Here is an 18,260-nt window from a genome sequence, read left to right as displayed (position 1 = left end):
TACCCACACCTCAGTGGGTTTTGGCGTTAAAAAGCCTGAGAACCACTGATCTGGCGACAGTTCCCTGCTTTGGCACTACTACTGACATCAGGGCCAGGTCATTCTCGGGGGGGGGGGGGGGGCAAACCTGGCCCTGACTCATTTGATGTCAGGAACACCCCAGTTAAGGACCACAATTCTGAACAGGAGACACCTGAACTGGATCTGTCTACCAAACTAAATTTGGAAGCCAAGCCCCTCCAATGAGGAGAAGCTGGGGACCATGACAGGCCTCGGGGAGCTGTGGTAAGACAGGTTACATGAGTGCGGACCTGGAGCGGGTCTTCTCCTCGGGGCGCCCTTTCTTCTCCTTCTGGCTGGGTCTCTTCACAGGCTCTGTGCTTTGTGGCTGCAACTTCTTAGCTGATTTCTTCACCTGCAGCAACAAAACAGAGTGGCTGGAGTGGCAGGGGCTTGCTCTCAACTCCTGAACTGTCCCCCTTGGAGATACAGCATGACACCTTCTGCCACCACCTTCACACTGTTGGGAGCTGGTGGAACTGACAGGATGGAATGGGAAAGAACCCTATGTCCAATCCATCCCCCGGCAGCAGATCTCAGGCTCTGAAAGGACTGCCCAACAGTAGGACAGCCCTCCATATTCCTCCTTTTGAGCAGGACACTTCCTGAGGCAGGGAACTTGGTTCCTCCCTTTGGGACAAGGAAGAGCGACTAAGAGAGAACTGGGTGTTGTCAGCCTTTCCCCATTCCCACATGGAGTGGGATCCTGGGCTCAGTCTAGAACGTGGTAGGCCTTAGAAGTCAGATTCTCGGATTCAGGCCCACACCAACACATGGTGCTTGAGCGTCACCACTGCACCTCATTGGTATCAGAGTTCTCCTAACTGCTCCTATGCTCACCCCATTAGCAGTTACCCATAGTGACCAGAGGACACATATGGACATCCCATATCTGCATACAGCCCTTCAGATCTCCCACTTCCCTCAGGGTAAAAGCCTAAGTCCTTCCACAGCCCATAAGCCCCTGCACAGCCTGTCTCCATTTCCTCCCTGCCCTCACCTTCTTTCCCCCTGGTTCACTCTGATCCAGACATACAGGCCTTGTTCTTCCTCCAACATGGCAGGTATGGTCCTGTCCCAGGGCCTTTGCACAGGCTATGCCCAGAGTCTAGGATGCTCTTCCCCCAAGTATCTTCCCAGATTATCTCCCACTTAATTCAAATCTCTAAGTGTCACCTTCTCAACTGAAGCCTTTAGGGTCTACCCCATTTAAAATAGAAACCATCCTTCCCTTTACCTTATTTTTTTTCTTAGCACAGAACACTCTGGAAAGCACCATGTAACACCTTAATGTTGTCTCCTCTCCCTCCATCCCTTGGATGACAGCTCCTTAACAGCAGGGGTTTCTGTGTGTCACCCACTGCCTTACTGCCATTCCCCAGCACCCAAAACAGTGTCTAGTACACAGCAGGTGCTCAGTAAACGTAATGGATAAGGCGTGGGTGTTAGGGAGAGGTCTCCTCAGTGACCCTTGTTTCCCCATCACCCTCCATGGGGGCCCCATGACCCCCGCCAGGCTGGGCACACCTCTCTTTCCAGCTCAGCCTCGGGCTCCGAGTCAGAGGAGGACTGGGGCCCTCGTCCCCGACTCTTCCGGCCACGCTGCTTCCTGACGGGCTCTTCCTCATCCCTGACCTCGTCGCCGCTGCTGCCCCCACTGGCCCCGTGCGGGGCCTCCCCTCGCTCAGCCCGTTCGCGCCTCCGCTCCTTCTCCTCCTTCTCCTGCTCCCGTAGCCGCCGCAGCTCCTCCTCCTGCTCCCGGCGCCGCCGGGCCTCCAGCTCACGTCGCCGTTCCTCATCACGGCGCTTCCACTCGCTGATGCGGTCTACCTCCTCGCTGTCGCTGGGGGTGCAGGCCAATTAGAGGGGGCACCTGGTCCTCAGGAGGCACCGCTCACAGCCTGGCTGAGGACCCAGCCAGAGGCAACCCGGGGCTGTCACCCACCTGTCACTGCTTGAACTGCTCGGGGGCCGTTCGGGCTTCGGTTTCCGCCCACGAGGCTTTGGGGGAGGCTTTTCAGCTGTGAAAAAGGAGAAGGGGGTGGCCTTCTCCAGCTCTGTCCACCAGGAGGGGCAGGGGACCCCTTCAGGCTAGCCCAGAGGTGAGGGGCCATATGAGGCAGGCCCCAAGGAACCAGGTCAGGACCAGTGCCAGGGATCCTACCTGGCTTCCTGCTCCTGGGAGGTTTCTTTACCGACATGTCAGAGTCCGAGGAGGACGAGGAGGAGGCCAAAGACGAGGAGGAGGCTGACCTGGGCACCACCACTGGCTCAGCCTTGGCCCCTTCTGATTCTGGTTTGGAGTCTGAGTCAGAGGCTGAGGGCGGCTTCTGGGAGAGGCCAGGGTGTGGAGGTGAGAGGGCAGACCCCAGCACCCCTTATAACGCCCCCAGCACCCTTTGTAGCCCCCCAACTGACAAAAATTTGCCTTCCCCAAATTAGAAAGCTGCTTTTAGGCCTGGAATCACAGGCAGCCCTAGATGTACCTACAGCTGCCTGATCCTTCACCTTGGTCACAGGGTATAATCTCCCCAGACTTCCTTCCTCCTGGGTGAAATGCAGGGGGTCAAATGAGATACAGGGATTTTTCCCAGTAGCAGGAGCTTTTTAAATCTTGCCTGGAGGCCCAACCAGATGAGCTGCCCTCTTCCACTGTCTGCCCCTGAGCTCTCCTGGATCCCCAGCACACACTTGTACATGCACACTCATACACACATGTATATGTACACACAACATATTTACTTGTACACAACTTATACATGCCAGACAACACACTTGTACGCACCACACACACATACACACGTGCAGGCATGCACATGCTCATACACACACAAGCACATATAACACATACACTCATACACCCATACAACACACACAGATTTCTCTCTCATACACCTGGGTCACCTAAGAGTGCTTCACTTCCTTTCAATGCCAACACCTCAGCATCCTGTTTTCCAAACCAGCCTGTAAATTCTGGTCAGGAGCGGCAGAAACCACCATCTCCTGCTCAGGGAAGTGCTCTGCACACATGGTACTCAGAAACTAGACTGAGGCCATCAGTGAAGCCAGAGGCAAAAGCCTGCAGTTCCCTGGGGTTTCCTTGTGGCCTAGGCCCTATCCTCCACCAAAAAGGACCCGATTCTAATTATGGACAGTGCTTGGTGACCTTGGAGAGAACCACTAAGAGTTTCTCCCAGGTGAGCATGAAAAAAAACATACCTCTACCTTTTTCTTCCGTCCTGCCAGGGGGCCCCGCCGTGGCACCCGGACCACGGCTTTCTTCTCAGGGGTGAAGTCCTGGGCAGAGAGAAGGGAGCTGAGTTGGCTTTTTTCCACTGGCTGGCCACTGTTCAGTTCCCACCTGTGCATCTCTCCCCCACTCACCCAAGGAGCCAACCACCTGCTTACCTGGTCACTGGTCTTCTCTGACTCAGATGAGCTTTCAGAGTTCTCCTCCTCGGATGGGGACACACTAGCCTGATCCAGGTCACTGGAGGCCTTCCGGGCTCGTTTTGAGACCGACATCTGGAGGGGGAACCACCCAAACAGATCAGCAACCAGAAACGCACATATGCTCAGCAGAGCTGTCTCCTACCTGACCCCTTAGCCCGGGGAAGAGCTCAGATTCTAGAACCTTTGCGAGGGTAACAGGGACCCTTCGAGAATCTGATAAAAAACAGGGATCTTAAACCTTGAGGACATTAAGCTGAGTGAAATCAACCAGTCACAAAAGGATAAATACTGTAGGATTCCACTAAGAGGTTCCTAGAGTCAGATCCATAGAGACAGGAAGTAGATAGTGGGTACTGGGGGTTGGGGGACGGGATGGGAATTAACGTGTAGTGGGGACAAAGTTTCAGTTTGGGAAGATGAGAAAGTTCTGGAGACAGATGGTGGTAGTTGCACAACAATGTGAATATATTTTAAGCCACTGAGCTATATACTTAAAAATAGTTAATATTTTATGTTATATATACATTACTGAGATTAAAAAAAGGAAAAGAAAAAATAAATCAAACCAGGGATCCTTTCTCCAAAAAAACATACAAACATAGTTTCGAAATAGTGGTTGCACAACATTGTGAATGTACTAAATGCCACGGAGCTGTACATTTTAGAATGGTTAATTTTGTTATTTAAATTTCACCTCAATAAAAAATTTCAAAAAATATATATATGTATCATACAATTCTGAATTCCATTTCAGTGATCCCTGGATTATCGCCCATCCAAAGAAGCCAGCTTAAGAGTTCTTATAGCCCTGGCCCGTGTGGCTCAGTTGGTTAAGAGTGTCATCCCGTGCACTGAAGGACTGCAGGCTCGATTCCTGGTCAGAGCACATATCTGGGTTGTGGGTTCGATCCCTGGTCGGGGTATACACATGAGGCAGCCAACGGAAGTTTCTCTCTCTCTCCCCCTCTCCTTTCCTCTCTCTCTAGAATCACTGAAAACCATATCCTCAGGTGAGGATTAAAAAAGAAAAAAAGTTTTTATAAAGGAAGAAGTAAGGAAGCATAGAGAACTGAACTTCAGAAATACATCCCTGCTCAGTGACAATCAGTTCTTCCTATCAGGGTATGTGTTTACTTAGAAAGCACTTTTGCCTCTATTCTGTCACAAATAAAACTCATTCCTTCTCTTAAAAACTGCTTCCTAAGCATGTCCTTTCTCCATGCCTGTCCAAGACCAGAGTGTCATGGGCTGCATGCATTAAGTCCCCTAAAATTCAAATGTTGGAGACTAACCCCTGGTACCTCAGGATGTGACTATATTTGGAGATGAGGGTCTTTAAAGAAGCAATAAGTTAAAATGAGGTCATTAGGACGGGTCCTAATACCATAAGACTGGTGTCCCTATAAGAAGAGATCAGGCCCTGGCCGGTGTGGCTCAGTTGTTTGGAGCATCGTCCTATATACTGAAAGGTCATGGGTTCGATTCCTGGTCAGGGCACATACACAGGTTGCAGGTTCAATCCCCAGTCGGGGCACATGTGTGAAGCAGCAGATTGACGTTTCTCTCTCACATAGATGTTTCTCTCTCTCTCTCCCTTCCTCTCCCTTCCTCTCTCTCTAAAATCAACTAAAAAAATTAATTAAAAAATAAAAAAGAAGGCCGGGCCAGGAGTGGCTCAGCGGTTGAGCATCAACCTAGGATCCAGGTGATCGGGGTTTGATTCCCAGTCAGGGCACATGCCCGGTTGTAGGCTTGATCAATGACCCTCTCATCATTGATGTTTCTATCTCTCTCTCCCCCTCTCCTTTCCTCTCTCTGAAATCAATAAAGATATACTTATAAATAAATAAATAAATAAATAAATAAATAAATAAATAAATAAATAAAAAGAGATCAGGACAGAGAGGGAAGAGGATATGAGGACACAGGGAGAAGATGGCCATCTACAAGCCAAGGAGCGAAGCCTCAGAAGGAACCAGCCCTGCCAGCACCTTGATCTCAGAATTCTGGCCTTCAGAATTATAAGAAAATAACTGTCCGTTGTTTAAGCACCCCAGTCTAAGATACTCTGTTATGATGGTCTGAGCAAATCATACACTCAGTGATGCGCCAATGAGAGATGAGGCTCCTATTCTTGTGCAACTTATCGGAAGAAACAAACAGAAACGTTGTTTAATGATCTGAGATAAGAATATGTGAAAATAAAAGAGGGCACTGTGGTGGAGAGTGATGGGGCATGCCTTAAGGTGATGGTCGGAGGAAGCTGCTGAGAGGCCTACAGGACCAGGACATGGCAAATGCAAAGAAGTTTTCTTGGCAGAGAAAACAGCAAGTACAAAGCCCCTGGGGTGGAAGGTAGCTTGGTATTTTCAAAGAGGTGAAAAGGGGCTATGTGGCTGGCAGGCAATTGGCTGGCAGGCAATGCTAACTTGGAGGACCCAGCTCAGTTCCCCTCCCACCAGGGCCCTGGGCTAGACGGCACTCTAGGAGGGCTAGTGGTAGGGGGTCTGTTATTAAACCCTGACAAAAGGAGGTCCTCTATGGGGCCATTAAGAAGGATGAGTTTGAAGATCACAGCCCCCCACAGATTTGGGAATGGAGCACCAGGGATATGCTAATGCAGTGGGGTTAAGAGTAAAAAGGTCTCTTAAATTCTTCCCCCGGACTGTTAAAAGGTGTTATAATAAGAACTTATATTTGCTTAATGAAAAGTTAGCCAAGAAAATCTGAACATATACTGACCAATAAATAGTGATTTCTAAGAGGGATATGGGATGGGTGTTTACATATTTAACGTCTCTAACAACAGAAATAATGGGGACTTTTTAAAAAAGATTTTTTTAAATTGATTTTCAGAGAGAGGGAGAAAAAGAGAGAAACACCGACATGAGAGGGAAACATGGATCAGTTGCCTCCTGCACACTCCACACTGGAGACTGAACCTGAAACCCGGAAATGTGCCGGCTGGGAATAGAATCAGCGACTTTTTGGTGCACAGATGCCGCCCAACCAACTGAGCCACAATGGCCAGGGCAATAACGGGAACTTTTAAAAAACAATATCAAGTATAAATCATAAAAAGCTGGGGGGGGACGACTAAATGCCCTAAATCTTAATATATTGGTTAGAATTCATCCATGTCATAGACTTTTCAACCACTGATACCTGCATTCTAAAATAATATTTAATGACAAGGAAATGCTCACAATATTAGGTGGGGGAAAAAGGCAAGACACATACAGTACGTATATATTGCCAATTCTGTACTTTATACACATCCACACACATCACAGAGAAAACACATACGAATGTTTCTAGTCTTTGGCACAGAAACCCCTCAGATAGTATGGGTCTTTTCTACTATATCCTTTCTACATCTTTTTTTTTTTTTAATATGTTTTTACTGATTTCAGAGAAAGGAAGGGAGAGGTAGAAACGTCAATGAGAGAGAAACAGTGATCGGCTGCCTCCTACACTCCCCCTACTGCAGATGAGCCGGCAACCCGGGCATGTGCCCTGACTGGGAATAGAACCGGTGGCTTCCTGGTGCATTGGACAATGCTCAACCAACTGAGCCACAACTGGCTGGGCCATTTTTGCATCTTGATAGCTTATATACAATGAGCATGCCTTATCCTTATCATTGGAACCAGGAGCTAATGTTATTTTTTTTAATTATTATTATTTTTTTTAATCCTCACCCGTGTGTGTGTGTGTGTGTGTGTGTACATATATATATATATATATATATTTTTTTTTTTTTTAAATATATCTTTATTGATTTCAGAGAGAGGAAAGGAGAGGAAGAGAGAGAGAGAAACATCAATGATGAGACAGTCATTGATCGAGCCCACAACCCGGGCATGTGCCCTGACCGGGAACCGAACCCCGACTGCCTGGATCCTAGGTTGATGCTCAACCGCTGAGCCACGCCCGGCCGGGCTATTTTTTTTTCATTGCTTTTCAGAGAGAGTGGAAGGGAGAGAGAAACATTGATGTGAGAGAGACACACTGATTGGTTGCCTCCAGCATGTGCTCCAACCAGGGCCAGGGATCGAGTCTGCAACCGAGGTACGTGCCCTTGGCTCGAATCAAACCTGGGACCCTTCAGTCCGCAGGCCAACACTCTAACCACTGAGCCAAACTGGATAGGGCAGCTAGTGTTATTTTTAAAAATAATGAAAAGAATGCCTTAGTCTATCAAAAGAGTTTGCTGGAGGTCCTGGTCCTTTCATTCTGTGCCCAAATATTTAGAAGCAGTCAAAAGTCAGAGGAAAAATAAAGGTAGGAAAGAGAATATATCTAAGAGAACTGAAAACCTAGGCCCACACAAAAACTTGTACACAAATGTTCACAGCAGCATTATTAATAATGCCCAAAAGGAGGAAATAATCCAAATAGCCATCAGTAGATGGACAAAATGTGGTCCATCCATACAAAAGGATTATTATTCAGCTATGAAAAGGAGTGAAGCCCAGCCGGGCATGGCTCAGCGGTTGAGCGTCAACCTGGGATCCAGGCGATCGGGGTTCGATTCCCGGTTAGGGCACATGCCCGGGTTGTGGGCTCGATCAATGACTCTCTCATCATTGATGTTTCTCTCTCTTCCTCTCCTTTCCTCTCTCTGAAATCAATAAAGATATATTTTAAAAAAGAAAAGAGAAAAGAAAAGGAGTGAAGCTACAACATGAATGGACCTTAAAAACATGATGCTCAGTGAGAGAAGCCAGATACAAAAGGTCACATAGTGTGTGATTCCAAAAGTGAATTCGTGGGTGCCAGAGGCTGGGGGAGTAGAGGGAGTGACTGCTAATAGGGACAGGGTTTCTTCTGGGGAAGATAAAATATTCTGGAACTAGACAGAGTGATAGCTGCACAACTCTGTGAATGTACTAAAAACCACTGATTGCAGCCCGTCTGGCATGGCTCAGTGGTTGAGTGTCAACCTATGAACCAGGACGTCACGGTTCAATTTCTGCTCAGGGAACTAGCCTGCATTTTGGACTTGATCCCTGTAGGTGGCGTGCAGGAGGCAGCCAATCAATGACTCTCTTCTTCTCCCCACCTCTCTCTGAAATCAATACAAACATATTAAAAACAAAACAACAAAACCCACTGAATTATATAATTTGAAAGGGTGAATTTCCTGGTATGTGAATGATACATGTATTTTCTTAATGCATGTCTGAAAAAAGAAAGTCAAGAGTGGGTACAACCTCAGGGTGGAATGAGGAAGAGTCAGGGCATTGGCTGGACATCAGCCCCACCATAGGCCAGGTGCACCTGCCCCACTCCACCCCTACCTTCAAGGCTGATGCCTTTCGCTTCAGGCTGCTGTTGTCACTGCTCTTGTCTGAGTCCGAATCACTCTCCATCCTGTCGCTGGTGGCTGCAGCAGTCACAGCTGTGACAACCATTACCCCCCTGTCTTCGTCGTCCTCACTCCTGCCCGCTGGGTCAGCTTCAGGGGCTTCACTGTCGGAGGAACTCACCGGCTGGGGGGAAGGGGGCAGAGACAGTGAGTCACCCCCAGGCTTGGGTGGATTTCCCAACCAGGAGAGTGGCCCAGAGGACAGTACCCACCAGTGGCAGTGTCTCAAATGCCCGGGCCTCCTCGCTTTCCCAGTGGGGGAACTGAGGCCCAGAAAGCCCTGAGAACTGAGGCAGGAGGTTGACATGGACAAAACTAGGATTCAAGCACTGTGGGACTCAAGGTCAAACCCTGGGCAAGTGACTTAAGCCTCTCTGTGCCTCAGTTTCCACATCAAAGCAATGAGGATGCCAACGTTTTCGCCTCACAGGGCTATGGCGAGAATAAGGCTCAAATGGTATGTGATGTACTTAGGACAGTGCCCAGACTGGCAAGAGGTCCATCAGGGCTTGCTTTTTATTATGATTATTATTATTCTCATAATTAAGAGAAGGAAGCTGACCTAGAACAGGACATCTGTGCTTAAACTTCAAGGCACTGCTATGTCTGCTTTACCCAAAATTCCTGCTCAGGTAGTGACAGCCACAAAGATAGTAAACACTTATATGGGACTTCTTCCATGCGAACCACTAAGACACTTTTGGGAGCAGTGCTGGGTACCAGGCACTGTGCTAGGTAGGTGATGAGCACACAGATATGAACAGGGCATGGTCCCTGCCCCTGCAGAGCTTACAATCTAGTGGGAGAAACCAACCATAGCCACTTGGACAGATCAATGTCACACCATGGTGATGGGCAGCAGGAAAATATCAGCACGTGGGCCGGGAGGAGTCAGAAAGAGGTGGGTGCCAAGTGGTGGGAGTATTTTGCACTGGGAAGAGGACCTTCAGAGGATGGGACATTTTAGCTGAAGGGTCATCACAAGCATGCAAAGGGATAGGGGCTAAATGCATTTGGGAAGACAGGATTGCATAAGTGAAAGTTCCCCTAAGGAACCTGAACAGGTGGGGGAAGGGGACACAGCGAAAGACAAGCAAATGACAGCAGAGAGGCTGGGAGGTTAGGCTGGGCGGGATCATGCAGGAGTTATCAAAGCTTGAGGAGATCAGGCAGATGGCACAATGACAGTCAGGCCACAGGGCTTTCTCGGGTCCCTTTTTGAACTTCTGGATGTTTTATGTTTGTGGGAGGAAAATGGATGAGCCCCAGTCAAATTCAGCCATCATTCATTCACCCAATGAATGTTACGGAATACCTACTATGTGCCCGGCCCTGTGCTGGGTGCTGGGGCTAGAGACGAGTAAGACAGGGTCCCTGCCCTTGGGGAGCTCATAGTCTAATGGGGAGACAGACAAGTAAATGCACAGTTACAACACAGCATGAGGGGGGCACCCAGCCAAGTCCAAGTGTAAAATCTGACCAGGTTTTCTCATGGTATGTACCTCTTTTCTAAGTAACCGATTTTTACTTTTTTTAAGAACAAAATTGAAATTCTTAAAAGCCACATTTCCTGGAAACAACCCAAATGTCTATATACTGAAGAATAAAAATGCAGGATAGCTACAGAATAGAAAACTATTCAGCCATAAAAAGGAATGAAGCTCTGGCACATGCTAAGCAACATGAGTGAGCCTTGAAAGCATGCTCAGCGAGAGAAGCAGACTCAAAGGTCCAAATATATGATTCCATCCAAATGAAATGTTCAGAATACACAAATTCATCAAAACAGAAAGTGGACTAGTAGTTCCTAGGGTTTAGGGGAGGAGAGAATTGGGGGTGACTGCTAATGCAGAGGGGGCTTTCTTTGTGAGGTGACGGGAATGTTCTGGAATTAGATAGTAGTGATGGTTGTACAACATTGTGAAAGTATTAAAAGCTACAGCAGTGTATGCTTTAAAATGATGAATAACATAATTTATAAATTATTTTATGTTATGTGAATTTCACCCCAATTAAGAAAAAAGAACCTTATCCCCCAAAACCATATCCTCTTGGTGTGATGACAGTTGGGTTCAATGGACTGGAGCAGGGCATGCATGATGGTCAAGAAAAAAGCAAGGAGGACAAAAAAGGCACGAGAGGATGGGAGGGGAGTCCCCAGGGCTGCACCGGTGGGACGCACTAAGAGAGGCTAGAATGAGAAGCAACGAAAGCAGAGGTTTGTGTTGCTGGATAGCTAGGAGGAGGAAAGAGGGGCTGTGAACAGCTGGACAGAGTGAACAGCTAGACAGAGGTAGAGGCCAGATTTTGGAAGCACATCAAAATGGAAATATGCAGGAGAGAATGAAAATGTGAGAGTTGAAGTGTGGTGCCAGAGCTGGACCAGCGACAGCAATGACACAGGAAAGGCCAAGTGGAGGGAGTGGCCAGGAGGGGACTCAGTCCATCTTTACTCCCCACTCCATGTTCACTTGTGCCCCATTCTTCCCCCACTGAGAAATTGAAATCGTGAGCCCTCCCAGCCTTCACCATAATCCCTATTTAACAGGAGAGAAAAATGAAAATCAGGGGTTGACAGGACTTAAAAGCTCAGCACCAAACACCTTTTGTCTCCCTTGTAACCAAGGGCCTTAGGCAGGGCAACAGGGCCCTGTCTATGTTTGACAAGATTAAAAAGGAAAACACATAGTAGGTCAAGGCCCAGACCTAAAACACTAGAAGAATCACGCCTTCATAGTGGGTTTCTATCACACCTGTCCTCCAGGACTGAGGAGCACCACTGGTGAATAGAGAAGGGAGATGCTACCCCGTCACTTGGAGAGTAAATGACTAACTGGCTGGTCCAAAGATCTTCTGCACACATTAGTTAAGTGCAAACCACTAAACATTGAGATCATTATCTCTCTCTCTCTCTCTCTCTCTCTCTCTCTCTCTCTCTCTCTGTAACTTGTGGGAGCTGTCATCCTCATTTTGTAGATGAGAAAAAAACTGGTGTGACAAGATCACACAGCAAGTAAGTGACAGAGCTGGGATGCAAGGCAAGTCCACCTTGGCTACTAAGCCAGTGCCCTGCACACAGCTAGTGCTTATTATATCCCTCTGCACTTCTACCAACCTCTTGACCAACTGTGATCCCGTTTGTACCTCCATGGCCCAGCCAGGCGATTGGGATGAATGGGCATGGTCCACAATTAGGGCAACTGAGACTCTGGGAAGATAAGTGACATGCCCTACACTGTGCTTGTGTGTAAAGCCAGGAACTCTGATCTGGGTCAGCCTATGGGATCTAAGTGCCTGTTAGCAAAGACTTTGGGAACTCTGATCCATGTGGAGAAGTCTGGGGGACATCCCAACACCCAGTGGCTAAGTGAGATGAACACTCATTTCTCTGTCTTAATGGACCTGGAGGTGAATGAGGCGGAAAGGGAAGGCCAAATTCAGCCTGTGACTGTGCTAGGTACCTGAAACGCATTTGCTCACTTGAACCCAGGTCCAGGCGCCCACATAGCATGGCTCTTAAGCCCAGATCCCACCATGTAGAGGTTATTCTCGAGGCACTCGTCTTTCTCCAGGCCCTCACCATGGCTTGTATCAGTCAGAGGGAAAAGAATTTCACCCTAGGAGGTGGGAGGCCTAGGTTTTATTCCCAGCTCAGCTCTAACCAGCTTGAGAACCTTAGATAGGTCCCTTTACCTCTTCCTCCATTGGTACACAGATGTATCAACTGGAATCCTTCATCAATGGTGTTCAACCAAGGGTGACTTTGTCCCCCATTTGGCAATGTTTAGAGACATTCTGGTTATCATGATGAGGTGCTCCGGGCATTGAGTGCCTGGGGGCAAGATGCTACTCAACACCCCTTGGTGCCCAGGACAGCCGCACACAAAGAATGATAAGGCCTGAATGTTGAAAAACCCTGGTCTGGATCTAGGTTCCAGCTGGGTTCCTCTGGGCAATCAAGTGAACTCTCTGGGCCTAAGTTTGCTCATCTGTAAAATGGAAAAAATGCCACTGGCCCACCCAACTCTAGGATTAGTGTGTGGAACAAAAGACAATGAACCATAGCAAGATACAATTTTTCACCTCCTGGCTTGGCAAGGGATGTGGAACAGACCTTGCTGTACACTCCTGGTAGAAGCACCAGATGAGTTAAGGCTATTGAAAAGAATAAAGTATGTTGCCATGGACCAGTCGTCAAGATATATTATTGAAGGGATAAAGCACAGAATTATATGCTTTAAAAATGAGTGTCGGCCCATGAACCTGGAAGTCACCATTCAATTCCTAGTCAGGGCACATGCTGGGGTTGCAGGCTTGATCCCCAGTAACAGGCGTGCAAGAGACAACCGATCGATGATTTTCTCTCATCACTAATGTTTCTATCTTTCTCTCCCTCTAACCCCCTCTCTCTGAAATCAATAAAAACATGTTTTTAAAAATATGTTTAAAAATAAAGCTATGTAGGGTTTTATATGAGTAAAGAATCTTGGAAGAATATATAAGGAACTGGTAGCTATGGCTGTCTTAAGAGGAAAAGGAAACAGAGTGACCAGGAAGCAGGATTGACTTTTCACTGTACACCCTTTTTGTAACTTTTCCATTTTGTATCATGAGTCTGTATTCCCACTCAAAATGTAAAAATAAACTGCAAACTTACAGGATGAAAAAAGAGACTGCTCAGGTACCCATAAAGCAATGATTCTAAAAGTCTGTCTGTGGACTGGCTCCATCCAGACATCCTAATAACATCTAGGATGCATGGGAAGAAAAACCCCAAGGTCCCCAGGCCTCAGCTCTAAACTACTACATCAAAAACCTCTAGGGGTGGGGTCCAAGGATCTAGATTTTAAACCGATGTTCCATCTGTAGGCATAGACTGGTTAGAGAACCAAACAGCAGTGATAAGCTCTCACACTCAGAGCTACTTCTCAACTTGGGGAGCCTGTATGAGGCTGGTTTAATGTCAAGGTCACACCATTTTGAGTTCTGTTTCCTCGAGGGCAGGCATCTACACAGTACTCAGCAAGCTGTGGGTGTGCAATAAATATTAAATGGAGTGATGATTCACCAGGAGACAATAAGCTTAGGACATAACCAAACAGAACCTGAGGTGGGGCCAGAAAAAGATCTCATGAAACTCAACTACCTTAAAAATCTTCCGATCCATCTACCCAAGTTAGGGGCATTCAAAGTACAGGAAAAGGGTGGGTTTCAAAGCAGGGTGACCTGTCTTCCAGATCCATCATGGGAGGTGAGTCAAATGCCCCCCAACATGCACTAAATGTGAGCCTGGTCCATCTGTTGAGCGAACCCTGAATTCTGGGCCATGGGCTTCTGGGAGGCAAGAAGTGTGTGAGTCACCCTGAATTCCTGGTCCCTAGCTGTGTGCGGGTGTTAGTACAGGAGCTCTGCTGGATCAGTGGGTAGACTGAGCCATAGGAGAGGCATACCCAGACCATCTCAAGACCCAAAGTTCTCAAGCAGGACCAGGTCCCACAGAACTACTCAAACCTTCGCTCACACAAACCAAACCCTCTCCGATTCCTGCCTCTCTCCCTGCAGACCTTGCTGCAAGTGCTTTTTCTCTGTACCAGCCAAGCTCTGCCCCCTTCGGTCAATTCATTCCAGGCCAACCTTGAACCCACCCCTCCTGAGGCCAGGCTCCTCCGCCTCCCCACGCCACCCACAAAACCCCTCAAAACAGTGGTTAACAGCAGAGTGGAGAACCCTAGCCCAGCCTTCTCTTATTTGCATCTCACCCCAAAATACCCAGAGCAAGGCACCCCTCTGCCATCCTTCTGCAGCCTTCCATGGCTTTTTTGTTTCCAGATACCGATTTGCCACTAAGATGTAATCTCTATGATTCATGGCATTTTTTTCCCACCTAAGCAAGAACTCTCACATCTACTAACTGCTGTCTTTTTCCGAGTCTAAAATCTGGCATTAATGGCAGAAGTAGGGGTTATTATTAAAAGGGAAACCTTAGAAAACAAAAGGTTTTATGAGAGCTCTAACAACACTATTATAAATTCACACTAATCCCAGAGCTGTGGGTCTCACCAGGGTGAGCCAGCACTCCTCCACCCCACCCAAGGGACAGTAGGCAATGTCTGAGGACATATTTGGTTGTCACAACTGGAGTGGGGAGGATGCTCCTGGCATCGAGTGGGTGGGGGCCAGGATTGCTGCTTAACACTCCACAGTGCCCAGGAAGGCCCCCACAGATAACGATCCAGCCCAGCTTGTCAGTAGTACCAAGGGGGAGGAGACCTGTCCCAAAGCCCTCTTCTTTTTCTATGAGACAAGCTAAGGCTACTTCTTGTCTCCAGTGCACGTGAGCACTGCCTGACTTGGCTCTGCAGACCTCATACTAGCTGTCCCCAACCCCCAGGTACTCACCAGAGGGGCACTGTAACTGGCGTGGGGATTGTTCTGGATCTCCCACAGTCCTTCATTGAAGCCTTTCCTCTTGTTGGGTTTCCCGTACTTATCTTTCCACTTGTCGTAGGGAAACAGGTCCTTGGGTCCCAGAAAGGCTCTGGAGAGAGAAACCACGGCCGGTCCCAGGTGAGCCAGGCCACCCTGGGAGGCACCAGGGGGAAAAATCAAGTACAGTGAGGGACACTTACGTTTCATGTGTACCAAAGAAGAAGATGGGGTACTTGTTGGGTGGGGGCTTCACAGCACCATCAGCAATGTCATCAATCTACAGTGAGAGGCTGGTAAGGGGGTGGCTGAAGGGGTGGCATCAGCTTCACCCACTAAACCAGAAAAATCACCCAGAAATTAGCCAAGTTACTTATGGAAAAGTATGCCAAGAGAAGGGAAGCCTTCAACCTGGGAAGACACATCACCTTCCAGTTAGGCATCTGCATTCCTCTGTATACACCCCCCCCCCCAGCTCCAATTACATATCTATCCCCTCTTCCAATACAGTGTGCTCTCTCTGCCCCCAAGGTAGGTGCTTTACCTGAGCAAAGCCAAAAATAGTTCTCTGAGCAGCCAGGGAGTGGGACCAAGCTCAGCTTCTATGAACTATCAGAACCCCTCCCTCAAAGAGGGGATAGAGCACTGGGGTGGTTAGTCTCCCAGAAGCTGCAGCTGGCAGCTCCAAGGATGCAGAAGGTGGGGGGTGGGCTGCAGGAGAGAGGACCTGAGCATCCAGGAAGTCCCACCCTCTTCCTACAGGGCCATGGGTTCCAGCAGCTGTCAGTCACCTCCTCACAGGAGGCTAGCAGCCCCTTCACTTCCAATCAGGTGCTTGGAAATGTTAAGAGCTTAAGAGAGCCAGCTGGAGGGGGGTTAGAGGAGTGGGAGAAGCTGGTACATTGGAAAGAAGGGGAGTGCCCATAAAGTTTCATTGCTCTGGTGTCCCCCAAGAAAATAAATGGGAGCAAACAAATTTAAAACAGGTTCTCTGGTTCCCATTAATTCCCTAACACCCTCTTCAATGCCTGGGGGCTGCTGAGATCTTCCCTGCTCCCATCACCCAGCTTCCTTCCTCAGTTTTACAGGTTACTTTTCAAAGCTTTGGCCCTGGACTGTGGATCTCCAACATCCATCCCAACCATCTCACTCCCACACAGAAGCATCCCCAAATTCCAACACCCTGAGCTGAGGCCCAGTCCAGCATGCCTTCCAGGCCATCTTCTGCTCTGGCCTCACCTAGGACCCACCTCTGAGCCGGAGGCCCAGATATCCTATTATTAGCAGCAGCAGCTCCAAACTGCTCTCTGGGCAGTGGTCCCTGAGCCTCTCCTGACATCCTATGGCAGCCTCTCTGCATCTAAACCCCCAGTTCCGAGTGTTGACCATCTGTTTACTTCCACCCAGAGGGAGGGAGGGTCCAGGCTGAAATCTCCAGCCATCCTATAGGACTGCTCTGGCAACTCCTGCACTCCTTCTATTCCAGTCAAATCTTCAGCCTCATCCTTTCACTGTCTCCTGCTGCTGCCTGAGCCTCACACCCCCACCCCCAAATTCCTTCAGTCCTGCCAAGCATATTCCACCAATCTCAGCCCTAACACCTGGGGCTGACAATAACCTCTGGATGCTCTTCCACACTGACCTGCCCTGAACAGGGCCTGGAACTCCACTCTGCAGATCTGATAAGGGATCCTAGGCTCAGGACTACCCTTCAGACTTGGACAGAATCCTTAGACCATCTGGGTCCTTTGGATCACAGCTTCCTCCAAAGGGGATCCCCAAAGTCCCTTTGGCCCAGTCCCCTTCCCTCATATGATCTCTCTTTTGGGACTGATCCCCTTTTGCAAGGGGCTAGTCTCTGATTCAAGCATCTGGGAGGACCACCACACCCCAAGCCCTCCTTCCACCCCATGCCCTAACCAGCCTCCTCCACCAGGCTCTGGGGGGAGTCCCCAAAAACAAGTCTTATTCCAACCTCCTTATTCCTTAACGTCCGAGACTTAATCAGATCAAGTGACCTTATAAACAGAGCCCCCAGCCCTATTTCCAGCCCTTGCCTCCCTCAGCCTTGACCCTCAATCCTTCTCCCTTACTGCACCCGTCATCCCTAGCCACCCTCACACATGGCCCCAGAGCCCCCAGCCCCTCAGAACTTGGCATCTCATGGCTTCCCCAACGAGGTCCTTCAGTGAGGGACGTCCCCTTTCCATCAATTTGATCTCTCTCCTCAAATCCCACATCCCTCAGCTCTCACACTCACGGACCTCCCTCAAACTTGAACCATGCCCGCTCAGGGCCCAAATCGCTCAAACCCACCGTCGCTCAGCTCTGGGAACCCCGGAGCACAAGTCCCCCAGCCCGGGACTCCCAGACACCCAGGGCGCTTTCCTCAGGCCAGGGAACCCCATATCTCGTCACGCGGGTCCCCCAGGCTTGGGGGCTTCCAGAACCCCAGCGCGCGAATCCCTCAGGCCTAGGGGCCCCCCAGGCCCTCCACGCGGGTGCCTTACGTCCGGGAACACCCCCCAAGGCCCCCGGCGTGCGGGTGCCTCAGGCCCAGGGTCCCCCAGACCCCCGAGCACACAAGGCCGGAGGTTCTCCAGGACCCCCGGGCCCGAAGCACCCAGACACCCGGCGTGGGGGTACTTCAGGCCCGGGACCCCCAGACTTCCAGGAACGCGAGTCCCTCATACCGAGGGACCCCCAGAACCCCGGCGCGCGAATCCCTCAGGCCCGGGTCCTCTACTGCCCCACCCCCCCCACACCGCTCCGCCTGGCACATCTCCCGCACGGCCTCACCCTGGCCGGCCAGTGCGGGTAGCCCTTCATCTTGGCAAACACCAAGTCCCCGGGCTTGAAGGCGTGCGGCATGCTGGCGGCGGGAAGCCCAGGCCGCGGGAAGCGGCGGCAGCGGCGGCAGCGGCAGCGAGCGGCGAAGCCGGGGGCGGGA

At 49.5% G+C, this 18,260-nt stretch overlaps 1 protein-coding gene across 4 annotated transcripts in view; it reads right to left on the bottom strand.

The window, feature by feature from the left end:
• HDGFL2 (HDGF like 2) overlaps positions 1–18,260 on the bottom strand; it is a 21,722-nt gene extending 3,462 nt beyond the window's left edge. For 2 of the 4 annotated variants that reach the window (XM_081134157.1, XM_081134155.1), the window contains exons 1-10: positions 18,110–18,260; positions 15,514–15,590; positions 15,284–15,422; positions 8,817–9,008; positions 3,469–3,585; positions 3,280–3,357; positions 2,225–2,390; positions 2,006–2,081; positions 1,588–1,903; positions 312–415 (exon numbers count right to left, since the gene is read on the bottom strand). In XM_081134157.1, coding sequence (XP_080990283.1) covers positions 312–415; positions 1,588–1,903; positions 2,006–2,081; positions 2,225–2,390; positions 3,280–3,357; positions 3,469–3,585; positions 8,817–9,008; positions 15,284–15,422; positions 15,514–15,590; positions 18,110–18,181 — 1,337 coding nt within the window. In that variant the 5' untranslated portion in view covers positions 18,182–18,260. The remainder of the gene's footprint in view (positions 1–311; positions 416–1,587; positions 1,904–2,005; positions 2,082–2,224; positions 2,391–3,279; positions 3,358–3,468; positions 3,586–8,816; positions 9,009–15,283; positions 15,423–15,513; positions 15,591–18,109) is intronic. The other 2 variants (XM_081134156.1, XM_081134158.1) reach the window with 1 other exon arrangement.

The sequence above is a fragment of the Miniopterus schreibersii genome (assembly GCF_964146895.1).
Source record: "Miniopterus schreibersii genome assembly, chromosome: 4".
Lineage (NCBI taxonomy): Eukaryota > Metazoa > Chordata > Mammalia > Chiroptera > Miniopteridae > Miniopterus > Miniopterus schreibersii.
The sequence above is the reverse complement of the archived record's forward strand: the minus strand, read 5'-3'. Positions and strand labels throughout refer to the sequence as shown.